This window comes from Sus scrofa, chromosome 15 (assembly GCF_000003025.6).
Source record: "Sus scrofa isolate TJ Tabasco breed Duroc chromosome 15, Sscrofa11.1, whole genome shotgun sequence".
Classification (NCBI taxonomy): domain Eukaryota; kingdom Metazoa; phylum Chordata; class Mammalia; order Artiodactyla; family Suidae; genus Sus; species Sus scrofa.
In genome coordinates this window covers 99,830,420-99,849,511 of record NC_010457.5, presented here as the reverse complement: position 1 = coordinate 99,849,511, position 19,092 = coordinate 99,830,420, and the positions used below count along the sequence as shown (strand labels likewise).

The 19,092-nt window shown below is 37.6% G+C and overlaps 1 protein-coding gene across 1 annotated transcript in view; it reads left to right on the top strand.

The window, feature by feature from the left end:
* DNAH7 (dynein axonemal heavy chain 7) overlaps positions 1-19,092 on the top strand; it is a 265,071-nt gene that overhangs the window by 137,837 nt on the left and 108,142 nt on the right. The window contains 10 exon segments of the mRNA XM_021075816.1: positions 1,045-1,176; positions 2,491-2,715; positions 5,273-5,470; positions 7,462-7,617; positions 8,628-8,796; positions 11,266-11,392; positions 12,939-13,158; positions 16,204-16,600; positions 16,603-17,075; positions 18,297-18,526. Of these exon segments, the coding sequence (XP_020931475.1) occupies positions 1,045-1,176; positions 2,491-2,715; positions 5,273-5,470; positions 7,462-7,617; positions 8,628-8,796; positions 11,266-11,392; positions 12,939-13,158; positions 16,204-16,600; positions 16,603-17,075; positions 18,297-18,526 (2,327 nt within the window).

Below are 19,092 nucleotides of genomic sequence, written 5' to 3'. Positions count from 1 at the left end.
TCTAGTTAATATCTGTCACTATAGATATTACAGAATGTTTCCTTGTAATGAGAACTAAAAAACAAAAAAAAATCGCTTTTAATGTAAATTTTCTTAAGTGTACTTATGCACTTTTGTCCTCTGAAGAAATTTTGAATGCCCGTTTTTTATTAAGTAGTAATAAGTATCTGTCTTATTTGTAGTAGTATCTTTTTGCATTTTAGGATTGCATCAGTGACACTGAGTCCCTGTCCTTAGCTGCACACTCAGATGTCACTTCTGCCTGCTTCTACTGGAGCAGTGACTGAAGATGAAATCAGCTGTTCTCATTTTGAGAGAGTCCATTTCAGAGTTAATTCTTACTTGTTAACCTTGAAGCAATACAACTCCAAGGTTGGAAGAGAGCCTGGAGGAAAGAAGACAAATGTTTATTGAGAACTTGCTGTACTCTGGATGGTTCTAGGAACTGTAAACCCGTTATTTCATTAATTTTATAATTCCTCGTGGTGAGACCCAGAGAAGTAAAGCACACAGCCTTTACAGCCTTCCAGCAACATTTTATGCTTTTCAGGACTTAAAAATATATTTCATAGAAATGAAATTACTCTGAGTACTGCTGCAGCCTATAAAGATGTTTTGAATGGATTTCGTTTATTAAACATTTTAAATAAGCAAATTAATTGCCTGCTCTGGAAGATTTTATATATATATATATATATATATATATATATATATATACTTTGATTTTTGAAATTGGTATAGCATAAACTCTATGTTTGTAATTAAGTTAACTAAACATGGAACAATGTGTTTTTTAAAGTTGGAAATCGGTATAAGAGTGGTTAAAAGAGCACATGCTGCCTGGATATGACACCTACTGCTGCTACACTCTAGGGGACTAATGTGTGCCTCAGTTTTCTCACTGATAAAACTAGAATTATCCTGAGAGTACCTTTTCATAGAGATAATGGCTGTTAGAACCACATGAACTCAGTTAAAAACTAGTTGATGCTATTTCAATGAGTGCCTAATTTGTTTCATAGACATTTTTCTCTGACTTTTCAGGAATTATCTCCTACTTCGGATACTAACTTAGTCCGATCCCTAATGAATCTGATAGACTGTTTTATGGATAACTTTGCTGATGAAGTGAAAGTAAGAGAGAGAAATGATCGGGAAACTTACTCTTTACTAGAGGTAAGTCCATTGCCCTTTGAATCTTGAATTCAAAGATAGCTACTGCTTTTCCCAATGCTTCCTATTTAATTAACCTCACTTTTTCCAGGACTGGAAGCTAGACAATGGGTGGTGGATGAACAGTGAGGAAAAAGTCAGGTCCCAAATACCAGGTGCTGGTAGGAAAACTCCTTGACTGGCAGTTCTCTTGGATCACGAAGTTTGGGGAGAGCCCAATGATCCTCATAGATCTGCTGCTTATATCTTGGGTCATTGGGCCAGTCTCAAAGATGGCCAGTCCCCAAAATGTCGATGGCCATTTGACAACAAGATTCGCCTCCCCTACAGCATCTCAATTATAATTCTTATTTTTTCTTTCTTCTTCATGAGATAAAAATATTTTAAATATATGTGTATAAGTGTGTATAAATATACATTTGGATTGTGGAAAGCAAGAAAATATGTAATCTATGAACATCTTAAAAAGAGTAATAAAGTTATCAGCAGACCTTGGATGTTTTTTTAATTATAAATTATGTGTTGCTAGTGTTAGTACTTCTAATGTAATCAGTGTGTTACCTTTTGTGTATATTTTATGAAATATGCAGTTTCATTTTTAATAGTTTATAGAGAGAGGTAGCCTGTAAGCAATCTAAGAGTAAGTGAATAGTGTTAAGCTAGAGTTCACAAGTTTTATAAGCATAGTCAAAACTGTTTTAGCTTTGGCATTGGAAAGAGGATTTGATTTTAAAACAACAAACAGGTTTTCTCATTTGAGTGATGTGTCTTGTTGTCTACCCCGTTCCCTCTGCCTGAGTCTGGTAAGAAAGCTTGCAGGGTAACAGTTCTAATTATGCAATCAATGCTCAGGTACCTATTAGAACAGGTAAATAAAAAATATGAATTTGTTTTACTTTTTAAAATACACTGTCAAAATTTAAATTTAATGAGCATGTATGTTGTGGGTTGATTATTCCTTATTCAAATATGCTTTTGTACTTTAATAAAAAGTTTTCTCAATGTTCTTTTTAATGTCAAAGTTCAGCTATGTTCTTAAAATATTACTTGATTCACCAGACTAGTCATTCTAAGATTTTACTATACTTAGAATTTATACTTTGCATTGTATTATCTTCTCTGAAAATAATGTTTTCTAAGACATGCAATTTGATAGAAAAAAACTAATTATTACAAAATCCCGAGATAACCTACTATGATGTATCAGTTTATTCATTTCATTTCAAAGATAGTAAACTGGCTGGTGTGATTTAAGCTTTGAGGATAGATTAAAGTTATTCTTTAATGCATGCTTACCCTCTCTTCTCTCCAATTCAGGGCATTTTTCTGTTTTCACTGATCTGGTCCATCGGTGCTTCTTGTAAAGATGATGATCGGTTGAAGTTTAATAAGATTCTTCGTGAACTAATGGAAGGCCCAATTTCAGAAATAACTCGAAATAGGTTTAAATTACTGAGTGGTACTGAACAAACATCTTCAAAAGCACTAACTGTCCCATTTCCTGAAAAAGGAACAATTTATGATTATCAATTTGTCACTGAGGTAAGAGTTCTGAAGCAGGATTTGCACCTGTCAACCAGGCAGAGTCCCTTTGGAGACACCCAGAACATAATGGCTCTGGTGCCACCGTGTCACCGCTGTTCACCTTAAGTGGCAGCACGGAGCAGGGGAAGGTGTGTAGGGTGTGAAGTCAGGCACACCTGGGTTGGAGTTCCAGTAAAACTTTCTATATAGCCTTGGAGTAGTTCTTTAATCTCCTTGAACCTTGTTTTTCTCATTGACAAATGAGATAAATGATAATACTTATTGGGTTAATAATCGTCATTACATAAAATAACACATCGCGACATCTGAGAAGTTCATGGTGCATGTTAGGACATCCAAGGTGAAGAGGTCCTGCAGGAACGTAGCTGGGTTGTTATGAATTCAGCACTTCCCAAATGGATTGGACAATGCAGCCTGAGTCGTAGTCGTTTGCTTTGTGTGTGTGTGTGTAACAACTCCCACAAGTACTGTATCAAGCACACAGTTTAGGCATAAATATTAAATATATGCGAATTTAAGTGACATTGGGATCACACTATATCCCCAACTGGATAGTTTTATATCCTTCTTCTTCCCTTAATAAAGAAAACAAATTTCTACCTCACTGATGTTCTTTTAATAAATTAATTTTTTTTACAACCTCCCTATATCCTACCATCTGGATGGGCCATGATCTTTTCTGTTTCCTACTCATAGATATTGAAGTGTTTGTGTTATTTTAGTTTTAATGCTTCTGTGTATATTCTTGTACACAAGTCATTGTGTGCATATCTATTTCTTAAAAATAAATTCCTAGGAAAGAATTACTCTGTCAATTTTTAGTTTTTGTGGCTCTTGAGAATGTCTTGCTAAGCTCACCTCAGAAGAGATTGTTCATTTTTCCAGCCTTAAGATACCTTTTTAGCTTTGCTAATTTTATTTCAAATTACTAACAATTTGCATTTTCAGAGCACTTTGCAGTTCATTAAGATTTTCCACAATCATGTCTATTTTGTTTCCCAACCTCTCTGTGAAATCAGAAAGATAGGATTATTTTTCAAATTTTACCATTGAGGAAATTGAGAATCAGAGATAGTTTGCACTTTTCCCGGGATCACACAATCTCTAAATGACTATCTGTTCCAGTTTTTCTGATTGTTAATATTCCCTTCCCCATTTGGTGGCAAAAAACCCACATTAGAATAGATTATCAAGAATATCAAAAGGGGGAGTTCCATCGTGGCACAACGGAAACAAATCCAACTAGGAACCATGAGGTTGTGGGTTCAATCCCTGGCCTCACTCAGTGGGTTAAGGATCCAGCATTACTATGAGCTGTGGTGTAGGTCGCAGACGCATCTTGGATCCTGCATTGCCGTGGCATAGGCCGAGGCTGTAGCTCCAGTTTGACCCCTAGTCTGGAAACTTCCATGTGCTGTGGGTGTGCCCCCCCAATCAAAAAAAAAAAAAAAGAGTATCAAGTGCATCAATTCTTCATCAGTTTTAGAAAGTTCTAGAAATTTTTTTGGCAATATTTTTTTAAGACTGATATGAATTCAGCCTCCTCAAAAAATTCTCTACAGCACATATGCAGAGCACTGCCAGAAGATACAAAAATGAAAAAAGCACAGGGCCACCCTTAGTGAGTTTTTAACCTCTTCAGAAAAGTGTCATGTATACTGTAGGACAAGAGTCCTGTATCTCAAGGCTCAGGGACCCAGGGCATGTTTAGAACCAGTCGACCCATCAGTGAGGCTGGGTTGTGAGGCACATAAAGATATGAAGGAAGGTTGGGGCTGAATTTGGATGTGCTTTGAATGACCAGGAGCTTGAATTTGATTTTGTAAGAATCTTTGAGAGGGCAGTGGTGTTTTTCTAAGGAGAGAGAGTTGACACAATGTTTTTGAATTTTTTTGTTATAAGCACTATCATAGCAAATTAAAATTTTTGCTCATAAGCTAATTGGGTGCAAAGATACAGTGTAATATTTATTTATAATACCAATCTCATATTGGAAAAACTTGTCTCTTCTAGGTATCTGTGGCACAACAACATGAGTATAATTAACACTACAGACCTGTACACTTCGAAAATTACTGAAAGTAACTTTTAGATTTTTTTTTACAAGGAAAAAGAAAACTTGCCTAAAATGATAAGCAGATGCTATAAATACCATTATAAAAGTCAATATGTAGCCATTGTTCTATGTAGATAATTTTTCTATGTCACTTATTGAATAAAATTATCTTTTAATACATTGGTTAGACCAATTTTCTCAGTGACATTAAAGAACCTAACATTTGAATAAAATAACTGATCTTTGGGTTGACAGGGATTTTAGGGCATCAGCATTGCCATCTCATTTTTATTATAGAAGCCTAATTCTCTTTAATTTACCACAAAATTTAACTTTAAAAAATCAGAATGAAGAGTTTTAAAAGATAAAAACAAATGTGTAAATATCACAGACAGTTGGTCTTGATTTTTCATCTTTTCTACAATGGCACTGGAGTATAAAACTTTTAAAGGTATTTTACAGCATAACCTTCACTATTTGGTTATTTATTATAAACAGGGAATAGGAAAATGGGAACCATGGGTAAGGAAGTTGGCAGAAGCTCCTCCAATTCCTAAGGATATGATGTTTAATGAAATCATAGTACCCACTCTGGACACAGTTCGATACTCTACACTAATGGAATTGTTGACCACCCATCAAAAACCATCAATATTTGTAGGACCAACAGGAACTGGAAAGAGTGTTTACATTATTGTAAGTATTATGGAAATCTACATATTAAAATGTGCATAGTCATCCTAAGAGTATAATTTTTTAAATTACCTAAAATGGTAGATGATATTTCAGCGTTGGAACCGTGGAGAATTTTTGAGTAATTGCCCATTTATTTTTGAGACTTGGTTAAAGGTGTAATGCTACTATGTATCTCTAAACTACTGTTCCTTTTAAAAGATGTTTTAATAAAAACAGCTTGTTCAGGATGAAATTTTTCTTCTCCCTTGCAAAGGATATATTAGTTACTTATTTGATAATTTAATTTTCTAAATTATTTAATATGTGAGTGACTACTATATGGTAATAAGACTGATTTTCCTTAATTATTTCTATAATCATACCCATTGTGGGTTAGTTAAGAAAATGCCAGATGCTGTAACAGACATGCCCCAAATCTCAGTAGTTTTGCAAAGCCTATGTTCCCTTGCGTTTTGGGGGTCATATAGATCAAAGGCCAGTTCTTGTCTTTAGTTTCAGACTTCTGAAAGCAGAAGCTGGCTGGAACTAATAGTAAGTAGCACCTCCAGCCTTTGGTACTGCAAATAAGTGAGTTTCCTCAGGGTCAGTTGGACAATGTGGAAGATAAGTGGACTCAAGCCTTCCTGGTACTTCATTCCATGTAACTGCCCACAGCAGTAGTGGAACCCCATTTGTTCCTTTAGGTCAGGGAACTGTGCAATGCGATGTCCTTTTGGCTATTCAAGGACCCTTAACTTCTGTTCTCAGAGAGCAATTATTTTGAAGCTTGCCACAAGAGCAGGCAAGATAACATTAGCCAAGAGAGAACCACAGCGACAACAGTGAAGTAGGACGTTTGCCTCCTCCTCCAGCTCTGCCTATTACCCAACCATGGGACAGGAAGAGGTTGGGAAGGCAGGTGGAGGAGAGGTGAGGAGTTGTCAGTGACCCTTCCCCATTGCAGGTTCCCAGTCAATTCACACTCTCCCAATTCTGACAGTACCTGTTACTAGTTCTTTGCTGATTTTGTATTTTAATCCAATCCTTTAATCCTTTTGGAACATATTTGGTTATATAGTGAAATAATTGTCCTTGTATTATTTATTGAATAAGCTCCTAACAAATTGAAATGTCACCTTTATCATAATAAATGTCATATATCTGAATATCCAAGACTGGGGAGGGGAGGAATTTAGACTGAGGTTTTAAATCAAGGTGCTGAGTTAGTCTGGATTTGTTAAAAAAAAAAAAAAAAAAAAAAAAACTGAAAGTGAATAGAATGCTAAAGGACTTACCTAAGATGTTGTCATGAGTCAGGGAATGGAGGCTTGACATGGTTAAAGGCAATGGGCAAGAAAAATAAAGCCCTTTGTCATTTGTACTCCCATCAAATTCAGCCCAGGTAATAAACTGCCCACACCTCTTAAAATAACTTTTCATGAAATTGGGAACATCTTTGCATCTTATTTTTCATCTGCTTTTTTCTACTTAATATATATTTTCCTGTTTCATTATTCTTTTATAAGATGATCTGTAGAACACATCTTGGTAAGAATCATTGTAATTATACCTGCTTTCCAGTTAATTCCATTTTGAAAGTGAAAATTATATTATGTAAGCTTCCTAATTGACAGCTTGGTTTTTAAGTGAAAAGATAACCTATATTACAAAGAACATTGATCTAGAGAGAGACAAATGGTAGTCTGAATTCATGCCCCAATCTCTGAAACCTTAAGCAGGTTTCTTAACCTCTGTCTCTGTGACTTCATGTCAAGAAGGAATGTGTACTCTGCACCGTGGTTTTGGAAATCAGAGAAGCCACATGTCTGGGGCCTGGACAAATAGATACACTCTGTTGACATGATAACTGTCATTTTTATTTATTCTATCTCTTTTTACACTATGACATTCTAAGGTTAATTTGAGTGTGCCAAAATGATGCTTAATCATTACTTTGAAATGTCAACACAAAATTGCAATTATGCCTCATTTTATTATTTCCTGTTGTACAGAATTTTCTTTTAAATCAGCTCAATAAAGATATCTACAAGCCTCTGCTGATTAACTTCTCAGCACAAACAACAGCAGCTCAAACTCAGAATATTATCATGTCAAAACTGGACAAAAGAAGAAAGGGAGTTTTTGGTCCTCCTCTGGGCAAGAGAATGGTAATTGGCTCTCTGTTTTTATGCATATCACACAGCACTTGTCCTATTCATGTGCATTTTACATTCAGAACAAGGAAGCCAGGCACACTGGGGCTTGACATCTCTTTGCCCAGATTTCTTTTTTTCCAATCACAGTTTTGATTAAGAAGTTTTCCTGAAAGTGTGTTCATATTTGTGTGTGCATCAGGCAACTTGACATTAAGAACAAGTGGTTGCCCTTTGAATTAAAGTAGAATATTCATCTGGTAAATCATCTACCTTCCTAATTCTCTCATTAACATTTTTATTCAGCAAACTCTTTGCTACTAGCTCTCTGGGCCTTTAAGTAATCCAGCCATCAATTGACTTATCTCAAGAATACCCTTCTCAACCTCGTTCTTATCACTCAGAGGTTATTGTCAATTTTAAAATTGCACCTTCCTCACTTATTTTAATGTATTGAAGATGTACAAGGGAAAATGAAAAGGCATACTAAGAAATTATCTGAGAGGATTACTAGGTCCTAAACTCTTAACCTTGGAGTTCTGTTGTGGCTCAGCGGGTTACGAACTTGACTAGTATCCATGAGGTTGCGGGTTTGATCCCTGGCCTTGCTCAGTGGGTTAGGGACCCAGTGTTGCTACAAGTTGCAGTGTAGGTCACAGATGTGGCTCAGATCCCATATTGCTGTGGCTGTGGCGTTGCTGTGGCTGTGGCATAGGTTGGCAGATACAGCTCCAATTTGACCCCTAGCCTGGGAACTTACATATGCTGCAGGTGCAGCCTTAAAAAAAATAAATAAATAAACTCTTAACCTATACAGGTTAGTGGCGAGACTGCCTCCCTGTCCCTTGGAAACATGGATGCTAAGGGAGATTGTTCTTTATTTGAAAAGAAACCATCCCTTCTCACATATGTGTGCTGTATGCTACAAGGGATAATCTGATTCTCTGCCTGGACATTGTTTGCACAATAGTATACTCTATTAAGATGGCTGTATTTTCTGACACCTTTTCTCCTTTCATTCTCAGGTTGTCTTTGTTGATGATGTCAATATGCCTGCTCGGGAAGTATATGGGGCTCAGCCTCCCATTGAGTTACTTAGACAGTGGTTAGATCACTGGAATTGGTATGACCTAAAAGATTGTTCTATGATTAAACTAGTGGACATACAAATCATGTGTGCTATGGGACCTCCAGGTACATTTTCTGAGTTTATGAATGAGATTGAAAATCACTCTGGCTAAATTTAAAGAGATAGCTGGAGAAAGAAAGAGAAATTCAGTTGGACAGCTTGCATTATGATGTTTTGTGTATTTTCTATGTGTGTAAGTTGTGACCTGACGGAGTACCCACAGTGGTCAGCACTGCGGAGTGGGTTGCCTTTCTTCGAGTCATTCTCCCCAAACCAGCCAGTTCTTCCATGTCCTTTTTCTCTTACCTTCTGGGACATTGCTCCCGATTTCCTATCCCTGCATTCCATATCCCAGCTGCCCCAAGAAACTAGATCTGCACACCCCCACCCCCACCCCCGGGGAAGCTCATCCTCCTCAGTTTCATCCCTTAAACTTTGAACTGTATAAAGACTTCCTGCTTCAGAGGTCCCCTTTACTCTACCCTAGTCAAGACTCAGTGTAGTGTGTTTCTGGACTTAGACTGTTGAGAATTTAAGTAGGAAATGGCTAAAAGAATGAACTCTTCAGAGTTTCTGTCTTGGCACAGCAGAAATGAATCTGACTAGGAACCATGAGGTTGCAGGTTTGCCTCGCTCACTCAGTGGGTTAAGGATCCGGCATTGCCGTGAGCTGTGGTGTAGGTCGAAGATGTGGCTTGGATTTGGCGTTGCTGTGGCTCTGGCGTAGGCCAGCAGCAACAGCTCCGATTGGACCCCTAGCCTAGGAACCTCCATAGGCCACCAGTGACTCTAAAAAGCCAAAAAGAAAAAAAAAAAAGAATGAACTCTTGGAGTTCCATTTGAGGCTCATCAGGTTAAGAACACAACATAGTGTCCATGAGGATGCAGTTTCAGTCCCTGGCCTCATTCAGCGGCTTAAGGGTCCAGCATTGCTACAAGCTGCAGGATAGATATAGATGCGGCTCAGCCCCCACCTTGCTGTGGCTACAGCATAGGCTGGCAATTGCAGCTCTAATTCAACCCGTAGCCTGGGAACTTCAATATGCTGCAGGACTGGGCCATTAAAAAAAAAGAATTCTTAAAGGTCCTTCACATTTTTCAAGGGGAATTTATAAACTCAAAACTCAATGTAAGGGATTTTTTTTTATATCCTGGAATATCTGAAATGGCTTGATTCAACTAACTGGGCATCTTTAACACTTCTTTTCCTGAACTCAAGCTGGCACTCTATTTTTTAAAAATTCCTTTTCTGGATGTACCATGCCTTCAGGGAATCTCTCTGTTTTTTAAATAACTCTCTTGCTCCTGGGTACTCAGACTTCAGTTCTGCTTTGCCTCTCCCCCACCACCCAGCAGTCACTGTACTGCATGCCCATTTTCCCTGCCTTTTCAGGGACTGAACAGGCTGAATCCTTGAGGTATCTTTGCCGCTTGGACCCCATTGTCTAAATAGACCACCATTGCTGAATGTTCTCTGGGAGGAAGGGCTGAAGACAGAACGGGGTGTGTGGTCTCCCTTTTCTTTTTGCAGCCCTTTCACCATCTCCTTAAACTTGCCCTGGTGAATCAGTGTTCATTATAAGCTTCTAAGTACATAAATATACATAACTGTTTTGATCTATAGACTGCTAGTAATGTGCTTTTACACATGTTCATGTTTTCAGAATCAGCACAGTATAATTCAGTGATAAAAGCAAAACAAAGATTTACCTCGTTTAAAACATGAACCTAAATATTTTAAGCACAATATATACATTAAAGATATTATGCTCTTTTAAAACCACTTGTTTACTAGAGATTTCATGATAGAATCCCTTTAAAAAGCAAATGTGTTTTGTCTATACACGTAAAGATGTTAATATCAATTTTGTAAAATGATGTGTTACATTCTAAGTCAGTTAACAAAAGCTCATATTTGAAAATGTGATCATTGTTTTATGAAAAGAGACAATCGCCAAATTTTAAAAATTCTAAGCAGCCAGTGAGGTGGCTACATGAAGCAATAGACTAGTCTTTGGGAAATTTATTTTCAGATTTGGGGGAAGAATGAGGCTCTTATGCCAAAATCGTGCTGCATTTCAGCTGTGTAAGAACGACCTTAAATTTTGGTCAGTAAAGATACCAGGGACATGTTAATATTACATGTGTTATTATATTAGTATTGTATAATATACTATCTTAATATTGTATTGTGGTAAGAATATTTTACAGTTTATGGCTTTGGACTGTGACTGAGTCATGGAGAAGATGGTGTATGGCTCTGTCTGGTTAAATTGTCTTTGGTAAATAGACCTCACCAAGATTATAACTAATTAATTGAACTAATTCATATCATTCAGCTAGAAAGCAACACCCTGAGTTTAAGGAGAAAACTGTTTTTGAGTTCAAGGTTATCCAAACAATCGATTACTCTTAACATATCTGTGTGGGAGGAATTTGTCCATCTTTCAAGTTGATTTATGCTGCAAAACGTATAGAAAATACTCTGGTATATACGAGTAACATTGTTAAGAGTTATGCTTTCTAATATTTAGGTGGTGGTCGAAATCCCATAACTCCTCGATACATGCGACATTTCAATATTATAACAATCAATGAGTTTAGTGATAAATCCATGTTTACGATCTTCTCTAGAATCTTAACCTGGCATTTAAAAATCTGGTAAGTAATTGAAGGTGTGTTTGTGTTTTCATTTTGGGAGTGTAAAATCTTTTGAGAACGTGTCAGTACAAACTGTGTTCTCAAACTTTTCCTCGAAAGCATCCTTAGACAAGAAGAAAGATACAGGCAACACTGCTTCCCTCTTTTGCTCCCATCCCCAGGCATGGGAACACCACCCAAAGAAGCCACAGTATTTTCTCTTTTTCTCTGTCTTAAATCTTAGATTTTAATCTAAAAGTCCTCACAAACTTTGCATTCCACTGTATAATACGCCCATGTTAGAATAGTCAATATTTAGAATTTTTGTGACATAGTACAGTTAATGTTGGAAAGAGTGCTAAGTTTATCCCATGACTTTGATGCCCTCTAGTAAAACACTTTGAGTTCCCCAGAGGTGTTCATGTCTAGGTTTGAATGTGGCTTTAGACCCTGTACCCTGGGGAAATATTGCTCCTTAACTCTGGACACTCAGTCCTTCTTCACAAGAAGCTTGGAGGCTGGGGAGCCAAGTGGATGTGAGCTGTCCAATTCTCGGCTCCCTATGGTCCATTCTCAGGAGGTTGTTGTCTCTTTCCCTATCCAGTGTTGATGGGGGAGCACAGCTGGACAGCTGCCTTATCAAGCCCACAGTGAAATATGGCCTATTATGCTAAATGGATATTCTTTCCCTATGTTCTTTCTACCCTAATAATTCCTTTTGCCCTGAAAAAAAAAAATGTCCTGGCTCATTATTTACTTTCTTTCTAATTCTCCTTTTTATCTTTCCTTTTTTTTTTTTTTTTGTATTTTTATTTTCTTCCTTCCCTTTCTCTGAAAACACCCATTTCACCAGTGTTCTTCAGGGATTCTACCTGCATGCAGTTAAGAATGCCAGGGAAATCAACTATACCTCAATAAAAAATAAGTACATAGAGTTCCTGATGTGGTTCAGTGGGTTAAGAAACAGATGTAGTGTCCATGGGGATGTGGGTTGGATCCTTGGCCTTGCTCAGTGGATTCCTTCCCCTCAGTGCATTCTTTCTGACATTGCCACAAGCTACAATGTAGTTCGCAGATGCAGCTCAGATCTGGTCTTGCTGTGGATATGGCATAGGCCTTCAGCTGCAGCTCCAATCTGACTCTAGCCTGGGAATTCCCATATGCTGCAGGCCCAGCCATAAAAAAGAAAGTAAATAAGTAAATATTTAAATTTTTTAAATTTAAACAAAAAAATAAAGAAGAATGCCAGGGAGTAAAGAGGCAGAAGCATCATCTAGTGGGTGATAGGTTTAAGTGACATAATGTAGGTTTCTTGGTTGGCTTTTCTATCCATTCATTTAAGTAGTTTAAGTCCATTAAATTGGAGTTACTTTGAAAATAAAATAAAATAATGAAAGGAAAGTAGCTTTAAAACAAGTGAAAATTCTGTTATTATAACAAGAAATGGTAATTTTGTCAACTAAATTCATTTGATTTAATTGTAAGAAAAAGTTCAATACGTCATACTAAATATTACTTATGTGTCAATTCTATATTTGCTAACATTTTTTTCTTGAAATTTTTTAAGTTATAAATTTCCAGAAGATTTTCTAGATTTGACTACACAAATTGTAAATGGTACAATGAATCTGTATAAAGAAGCAATGAAAAATCTCTTGCCTACGCCAGCTAAATCTCACTACCTGTTCAACCTTCGAGATTTCTCCCGTGTAATTCAGGGTGTGTGTTTGTCAAGACCAGAAACAGCAGAAACCAAAGAAGTGATTAAACGGCTTTGGGTTCATGAGGTAAATCTCTGTGTCACTGAAATATGATTATGCAAGAAACAAAGATTTTACTATGTCAACAACTGGGTTAAAAGAATTATTCAGGAGTTCCCATTGTGGCACAGCAGAAAGGAATCTGACTAGGAACCATGAGGTTTAGGGTTTGATTCCTGGCCTTGCTCAATGGGTTAAGGATCTGGCATTGCTGTGAGCTGTGGTGTAGGTCGCAAATGTGGCTGGGATCTGGTGTTGGTGTGGCTGCGGTGTAGGCTAGCAGCTGTAGCTCCAATTTGACCCCTATCCTGGGAACCTCCATATGCTGTGAGTGTGGCCCTAAAAAGCGAAAAAAAAAGGAAAGAAAGAAAAATATTCAACAATTTGTACTGTTGAAAAGCATTTCACTATTGGACATTATAAAGGCCAATGGTGAAGATAATTTCTAAGAATGAACTAACATGTTTTATGACATTTAAGATGCTTTATCTCATTTTCGGGAATCTCTGTTGATTTATAGTCTATTTCTTTTTTAAATTAAAGTATAGTTGACTTATAATGTTGTGTGATTTATAGGCTATTTCAAAGTAGGTATCATTTAAGTGACTTAATCCTTCTTAAGAAGTTTCGAGATGGAACACTCTTTGTTTTTATAAGAGGTGAATGTATTTATGTACATTATTTACTTGTAGTAATACCAGCTGCCAAAAGAACTACAAAGCAAAGTAGCTTTGAGAGCATGGAAACTATATAAAAATACATTTAAGTTATCTTTGGGAAGAGATCTGTGGGTGAACATTTTCTTGCACAAACATGTAGAGGCAGGAGAGAGAGGGAACACAAAAAATAATGCATCAAAAATGATAGCTCAGGAGTTCCTGTTGTGGCTTAGCAGGTTAAGAATCCAACTCGTATCCATGAGGATGTGGGTTTGATCCCTGGCCTTGCTCAGTGGATTAAGGATCTGGGCTTGCCTGAGCTGTAGTGAAGGTTATAGATGTGGCTCAGGCTCCGCATTGCTGTGGTTGTGGCATAGGCCAGCAGCTGCAGTTCTGATTTGATCCCTAGCCAGGGAACTTCCATATGCTGCAGGTGTGGCCCTAAAAAGACAAAAAAAAAATAGCTCATTATTTTAAAAATAGGCAAAGAATATAGGAAAGTAGAAGGGCAAAATATTCTTTTTAATATGTAAATAATATAGTTAATCTTAATAATGTAGTTTAAAAAGCTAGAAAATGGAAATGTGCTGCTATGTTAAAACCATATGTTAGACATACATTTTTAAAAGTCTTTAAAAATTCCATTTTTGTGGGCTTTTAGATCTACAACTTTAATTCCTAAATCCTCACAGATTCAAATATGTGCCCAAGCCAATGTCCGTTCCACACAGCAAGGTCCCTAAAAGTGATTCTTTGCAAGGGTATGATATGCACATTCTTACTCTACTCCACCGTAGGTCACGTAATCACCTGAGTGAGATCCGTATTCTGGGTCATGGACACAGGCTGTGAGTCTGGTAGGCCACATGGGAAACAGAAATGTGCTCAAAGGTGGGGAGGAAGAAAGACAAGAGGGGAAGATGTCATTGACTTCATGGAAGGAGCACGTTGCCTAAGACAGCATTTGGTCATGGGCCAAATCTTACTCTAGGAACTTCGTCCTTGGTATTCCTTCTACCTAGGACACTCCTATCCCGTTATCCATGAGGCTTGCCCACTTACCTCCTTAAGATCACAGCTCAAATATCCCCTTACTATTGAGGCTTCCCATAGAGAACCATCTCTACAACCCATAGCTCTTTATTCCTTCTCTCGTTTTATTATTCGTAACATTGAACATCACTTGACCTCAACTATATTTTTGCTTACTTACTGTCCCGAGTAGAACAGAAGCTTTCTGAGAGAAGCAACTTTCTTTATTCACTGCTTTTCCCAATGCCTGACACAGGGCAAGCACTTGGTTAAACATTGTTAAATGAGTGAGTAAAGGGAGGAACGAGGGCATCTTACTACACATAACACGCTTCATCACTTGGGATTATGATGCCTTGTGTTGTTCCAGTCATGAGAGCAATTCCCACTGGCTGTTGTATATTTGTGGTATGTACAGTTACTTTTAGGCATTGTTCAGATCCTGTCCTGCCTCAGATGTTAGATGATTGAGTTTTCACAATGGCTATTAGTTCTCTGGGCATATAATAAGATTCATAATATAATAACTCATCATTTCAATGACTACTTCATATTTATATAGCATAATGAGTTTAGGTCCTCAGCTCAAAATTCTGAAGTAGCACCTTGCTTCATTGGAAGTAATACAAAAATAGAAGCCCAGTGGTCTGTAATACCTAGTATGTGTACCTTATACTTAACCCACTGAGCCACATGAGAACTCCCAGGGAAATAATTATTTTATGTCACAAGCCAGATTAACTATTTTTTGCAGTCCCACAAAGTGCACATAAGCAGAGATTTATTTTAGTAGATTGCCTTCTGAAATTACTTACAATAAAAATCATTAACAAATGTCCAAAACAAACTTGCCCTCCACCTGAAACATTCCCTTTTCCCAGAAAAAGCACTTTTATAAAAAAAATAATAATGTCTATTGATTTTCCAATCATTTTCAAAATGTTACCTAGCTGGGAAAAGGAAAAGATCATTTAAAGGGAGTTGCAGATCCCTAGATGCCAGTGCCCAGCTCTGTCCTCTACATCTGAGTGACCAGCAAAGTCGGTCACTCACTTTCTCTAATCTTTTTTCCTTCTTTAGTCCTAATACTCTTTGCATCTCTATAATCTACTTCAGTCCCCCAATTTACCTTTATTTATTGGTAACAATGCAACTATGTATTATTCCAAAAATACATGAACAAAATTAATGTTTAAAATACATTTTTAAAAATTAAAAAATAAGTACTATTATGAGCCAATCCTTGTTGTTTGGGTATGCGTTTAATAAAACTCATAGAAATTTCTTGAGAATACTTTTATATTACTTGAGATTAGCACAGAAATAAAACTAAAGGAATAGAAGGAGTGGTTCTTAAAGCTGCCTTTCAATTGTGATATAGGTCCTTAGAGTGTATTATGATCGCCTTCTGGATAATGCAGACAGAAGATGGCTTATCAACTACATTCAAGAAATCTTGAAAAAATACATGGATGAAAATTTTCATGAGCTTTTTCAAAACTTGGATTTTGATAATGATGGAGTGGTTGAAGAAGATGACTTGCGCAGCTTAATGTTTTGTGATTTTCATGATCCCAAGAGAGAGGATACCAATTACAGGGAAGTTGCAGACGTGGATGCTCTCCGGGTGATAGTAGAAGCTCACCTAGAAGAATACAACAATATGAGCAAGAAAACCATGAACCTTGTCTTATTCCGATTTGCCATAGAACACATCAGCAGAATTTCCAGGATCCTGAAGCAGCCTCGTAGCCATGCTCTTCTGGTTGGCGTTGGGGGAGTGGGAGGCAGTCTGTCACCAGATTAGCTGCCCACATGGCTGATTCTGCAGTTTTCCAGGTTGAAATTTCCAAGGGCTATGGTAACACTGAGTGGCATGAGGATTTAAAAGTGATCTTAAGGAAATGTGCTGAAGGGGAGATGCAGGGTGTCTTCCTATTTACAGATACTCAGATTAAAAGAGAGTCATTTCTAGAAGATGTCAACAATCTACTCAATGCTGGGGAGGTTCCGAATCTCTTTGCATTGGATGAGAAGCAGGAGATATGTGAAAAGATGCGTCATTTAGATCGACAAAGGGATAAAACCAAACAAACAGATGGAAGCCCCATAGCTCTGTTCAACATGTTTATTGATCGCTGCCGCAACCAACTGCATGTCGTCCTTGCCATGAGTCCCATTGGAGATGCCTTTCGGATTCGTCTTAGAAAGTTCCCTGCTCTTGTTAACTGCTGTACCATTGACTGGTTTCAGGTATTGTCATGTAAATTTTAGATAAACTTCTAGAAATGTTGAATCTCTATCATCAGTATGACATATAACTCCCCCAAATTATATTTAACAGGATTTTCTAATAATAATGTATTTTATGAAATTATCATTCAAAAAATCATTATAATAGAAAAATATTTTATGACTAGTGTGTGCCATCACTGACCGCGGTTTATCATAGAAAGTTTTAGGATAAAATTGTGTATCATTCAGCTTCCTGACAGGGAGCATGAAGGACAAAAAGTGCCAGACTCAGAGGGTTTGGTCAGAATAAATTAGTGAAGACAAGGAGCCAAATAGAAGGAACGAATGGGGTGAGAGATAACTAAAGTCACAGGGGCACAGTAACTGAGGAGGATGTCGTAGAGTTGAGGTTGGAAAGGTGGGAAGGGTCAGGCCAGGTGGAGATTTACAAGGTGGCTTTGGAATTTATTTTTAATATGCTGAGAAGTCTTTGGAAGGATTAGAAATTGAGAGTATGATTTGAGCTCATTTGCATTTGATAAGACCACTCTGGCAGCTATATAGAGCATAGGACACTCTTGGAATATTCCAGGAGATGATAACAGAGAGTCGAACTGGGTTGATGAAGAGAAAGGATTTGAAAATTATGTTAGGTCTGGTGCCTGTAGAACTTGATACGGGTGGATGTAGGATTGAGGAAGAGGAGAGGGATCAAGGATGAATCCTGCATTATGGCTTGAGCAACCGGTGGATGGTAGTGATGTTTACTAAGCTGGGGAAGACCGCAATTATTTGGGGAGAGATAAGGGTCATGTTATAGGTTTGTTGAGTTTGAGACGGTTATGAGAAAAATCAAGGAGATGGTCGTTCATATAGTTTTGGAGTTTAGAGTAAAGGATAGGAGTATTACCTCAGAGAATTGCTGGCAGAATTAAATGAGATAATAGTAGAAGGCACACAAAAGAGGGTCATTCTCTAAGTTTGTTCCTTTCCTCTTCCTTGCTCCTGTAACACTCATGAACAATTGCTCTAACCCCTGAAAAACCATGAAGGGTTAATATTACATGCACTAGTGACTGGCTCCCTGTCCTTGCAAGGACTTGAAGTTCCTCATGAGTATCTGTCCCATCCTATGCCTCATACTTTCCCCTGCATTTCCAAAGTTGTGAAGGACTGCAGTAGTAACAGACTCCCATCAGTAACTTTGATCATGTGCTAAAGCCTTTATCTTAAATTTAGTCCTGGCCTGAAGATGCGCTGCAGGCAGTTGCCTCCCGCTTCTTGGAAGATATTGAAATGTCAGAGGAAATACGAGGTGGCTGTATTGAGATGTGTAAAAGCTTCCACACTTCTACTATAGATTTATCGACATCGTTCCATGTTGAACTTCAAAGATATAATTACGTGACTCCTACCTCTTATCTTGAATTAATCTCTACCTTCAAACTGTTGTTGGAAAAGAAAAGAAGGTAACAATGAAATTTCTTTTTTTTTCTTTCTTTCTTTCTATTTTTTTTTTTTTAGGGCCACACCTGCAGCATATGGAGGTTCCCAGGCTAGGGTTCCATTCAGAACTGTAGCCTCTGTCCTATGCCAGAGCCACAGCAAAGCTGGATCCGAGTCTGAGACCTATACCACAGCTCATGGCAAGCCCAGATCCTTAACCCACTGAGCAAGGCCAGGGATCGAACCCATGTCCTCAAGGATGCTAGTTGGGTTTGCTAACACTCAACCACAATGGTAACTCCAAAATTTCTTGTTTCCAAGTAAGCGGAGGTGGTTTTAAAACACTCATGTCGACAAAAATAGCACAGCATGACGTGGTACAGACATTTCGTATGTTATGTGTACACACATATATATGCTGTGAGTTTTGTTAAATTGTTAAATGATTTACTCCACAAACATTTTTAGGGTAGGAAGCAGGGCATATTCTCTTGTGCAGATGCATTGCCTAGTGTATCACAAATGCATATTCATATTTGTTTAAGGAATGAAGATGTGCCACTTAGAGCTGTGGTAAGGCCCCAGGATA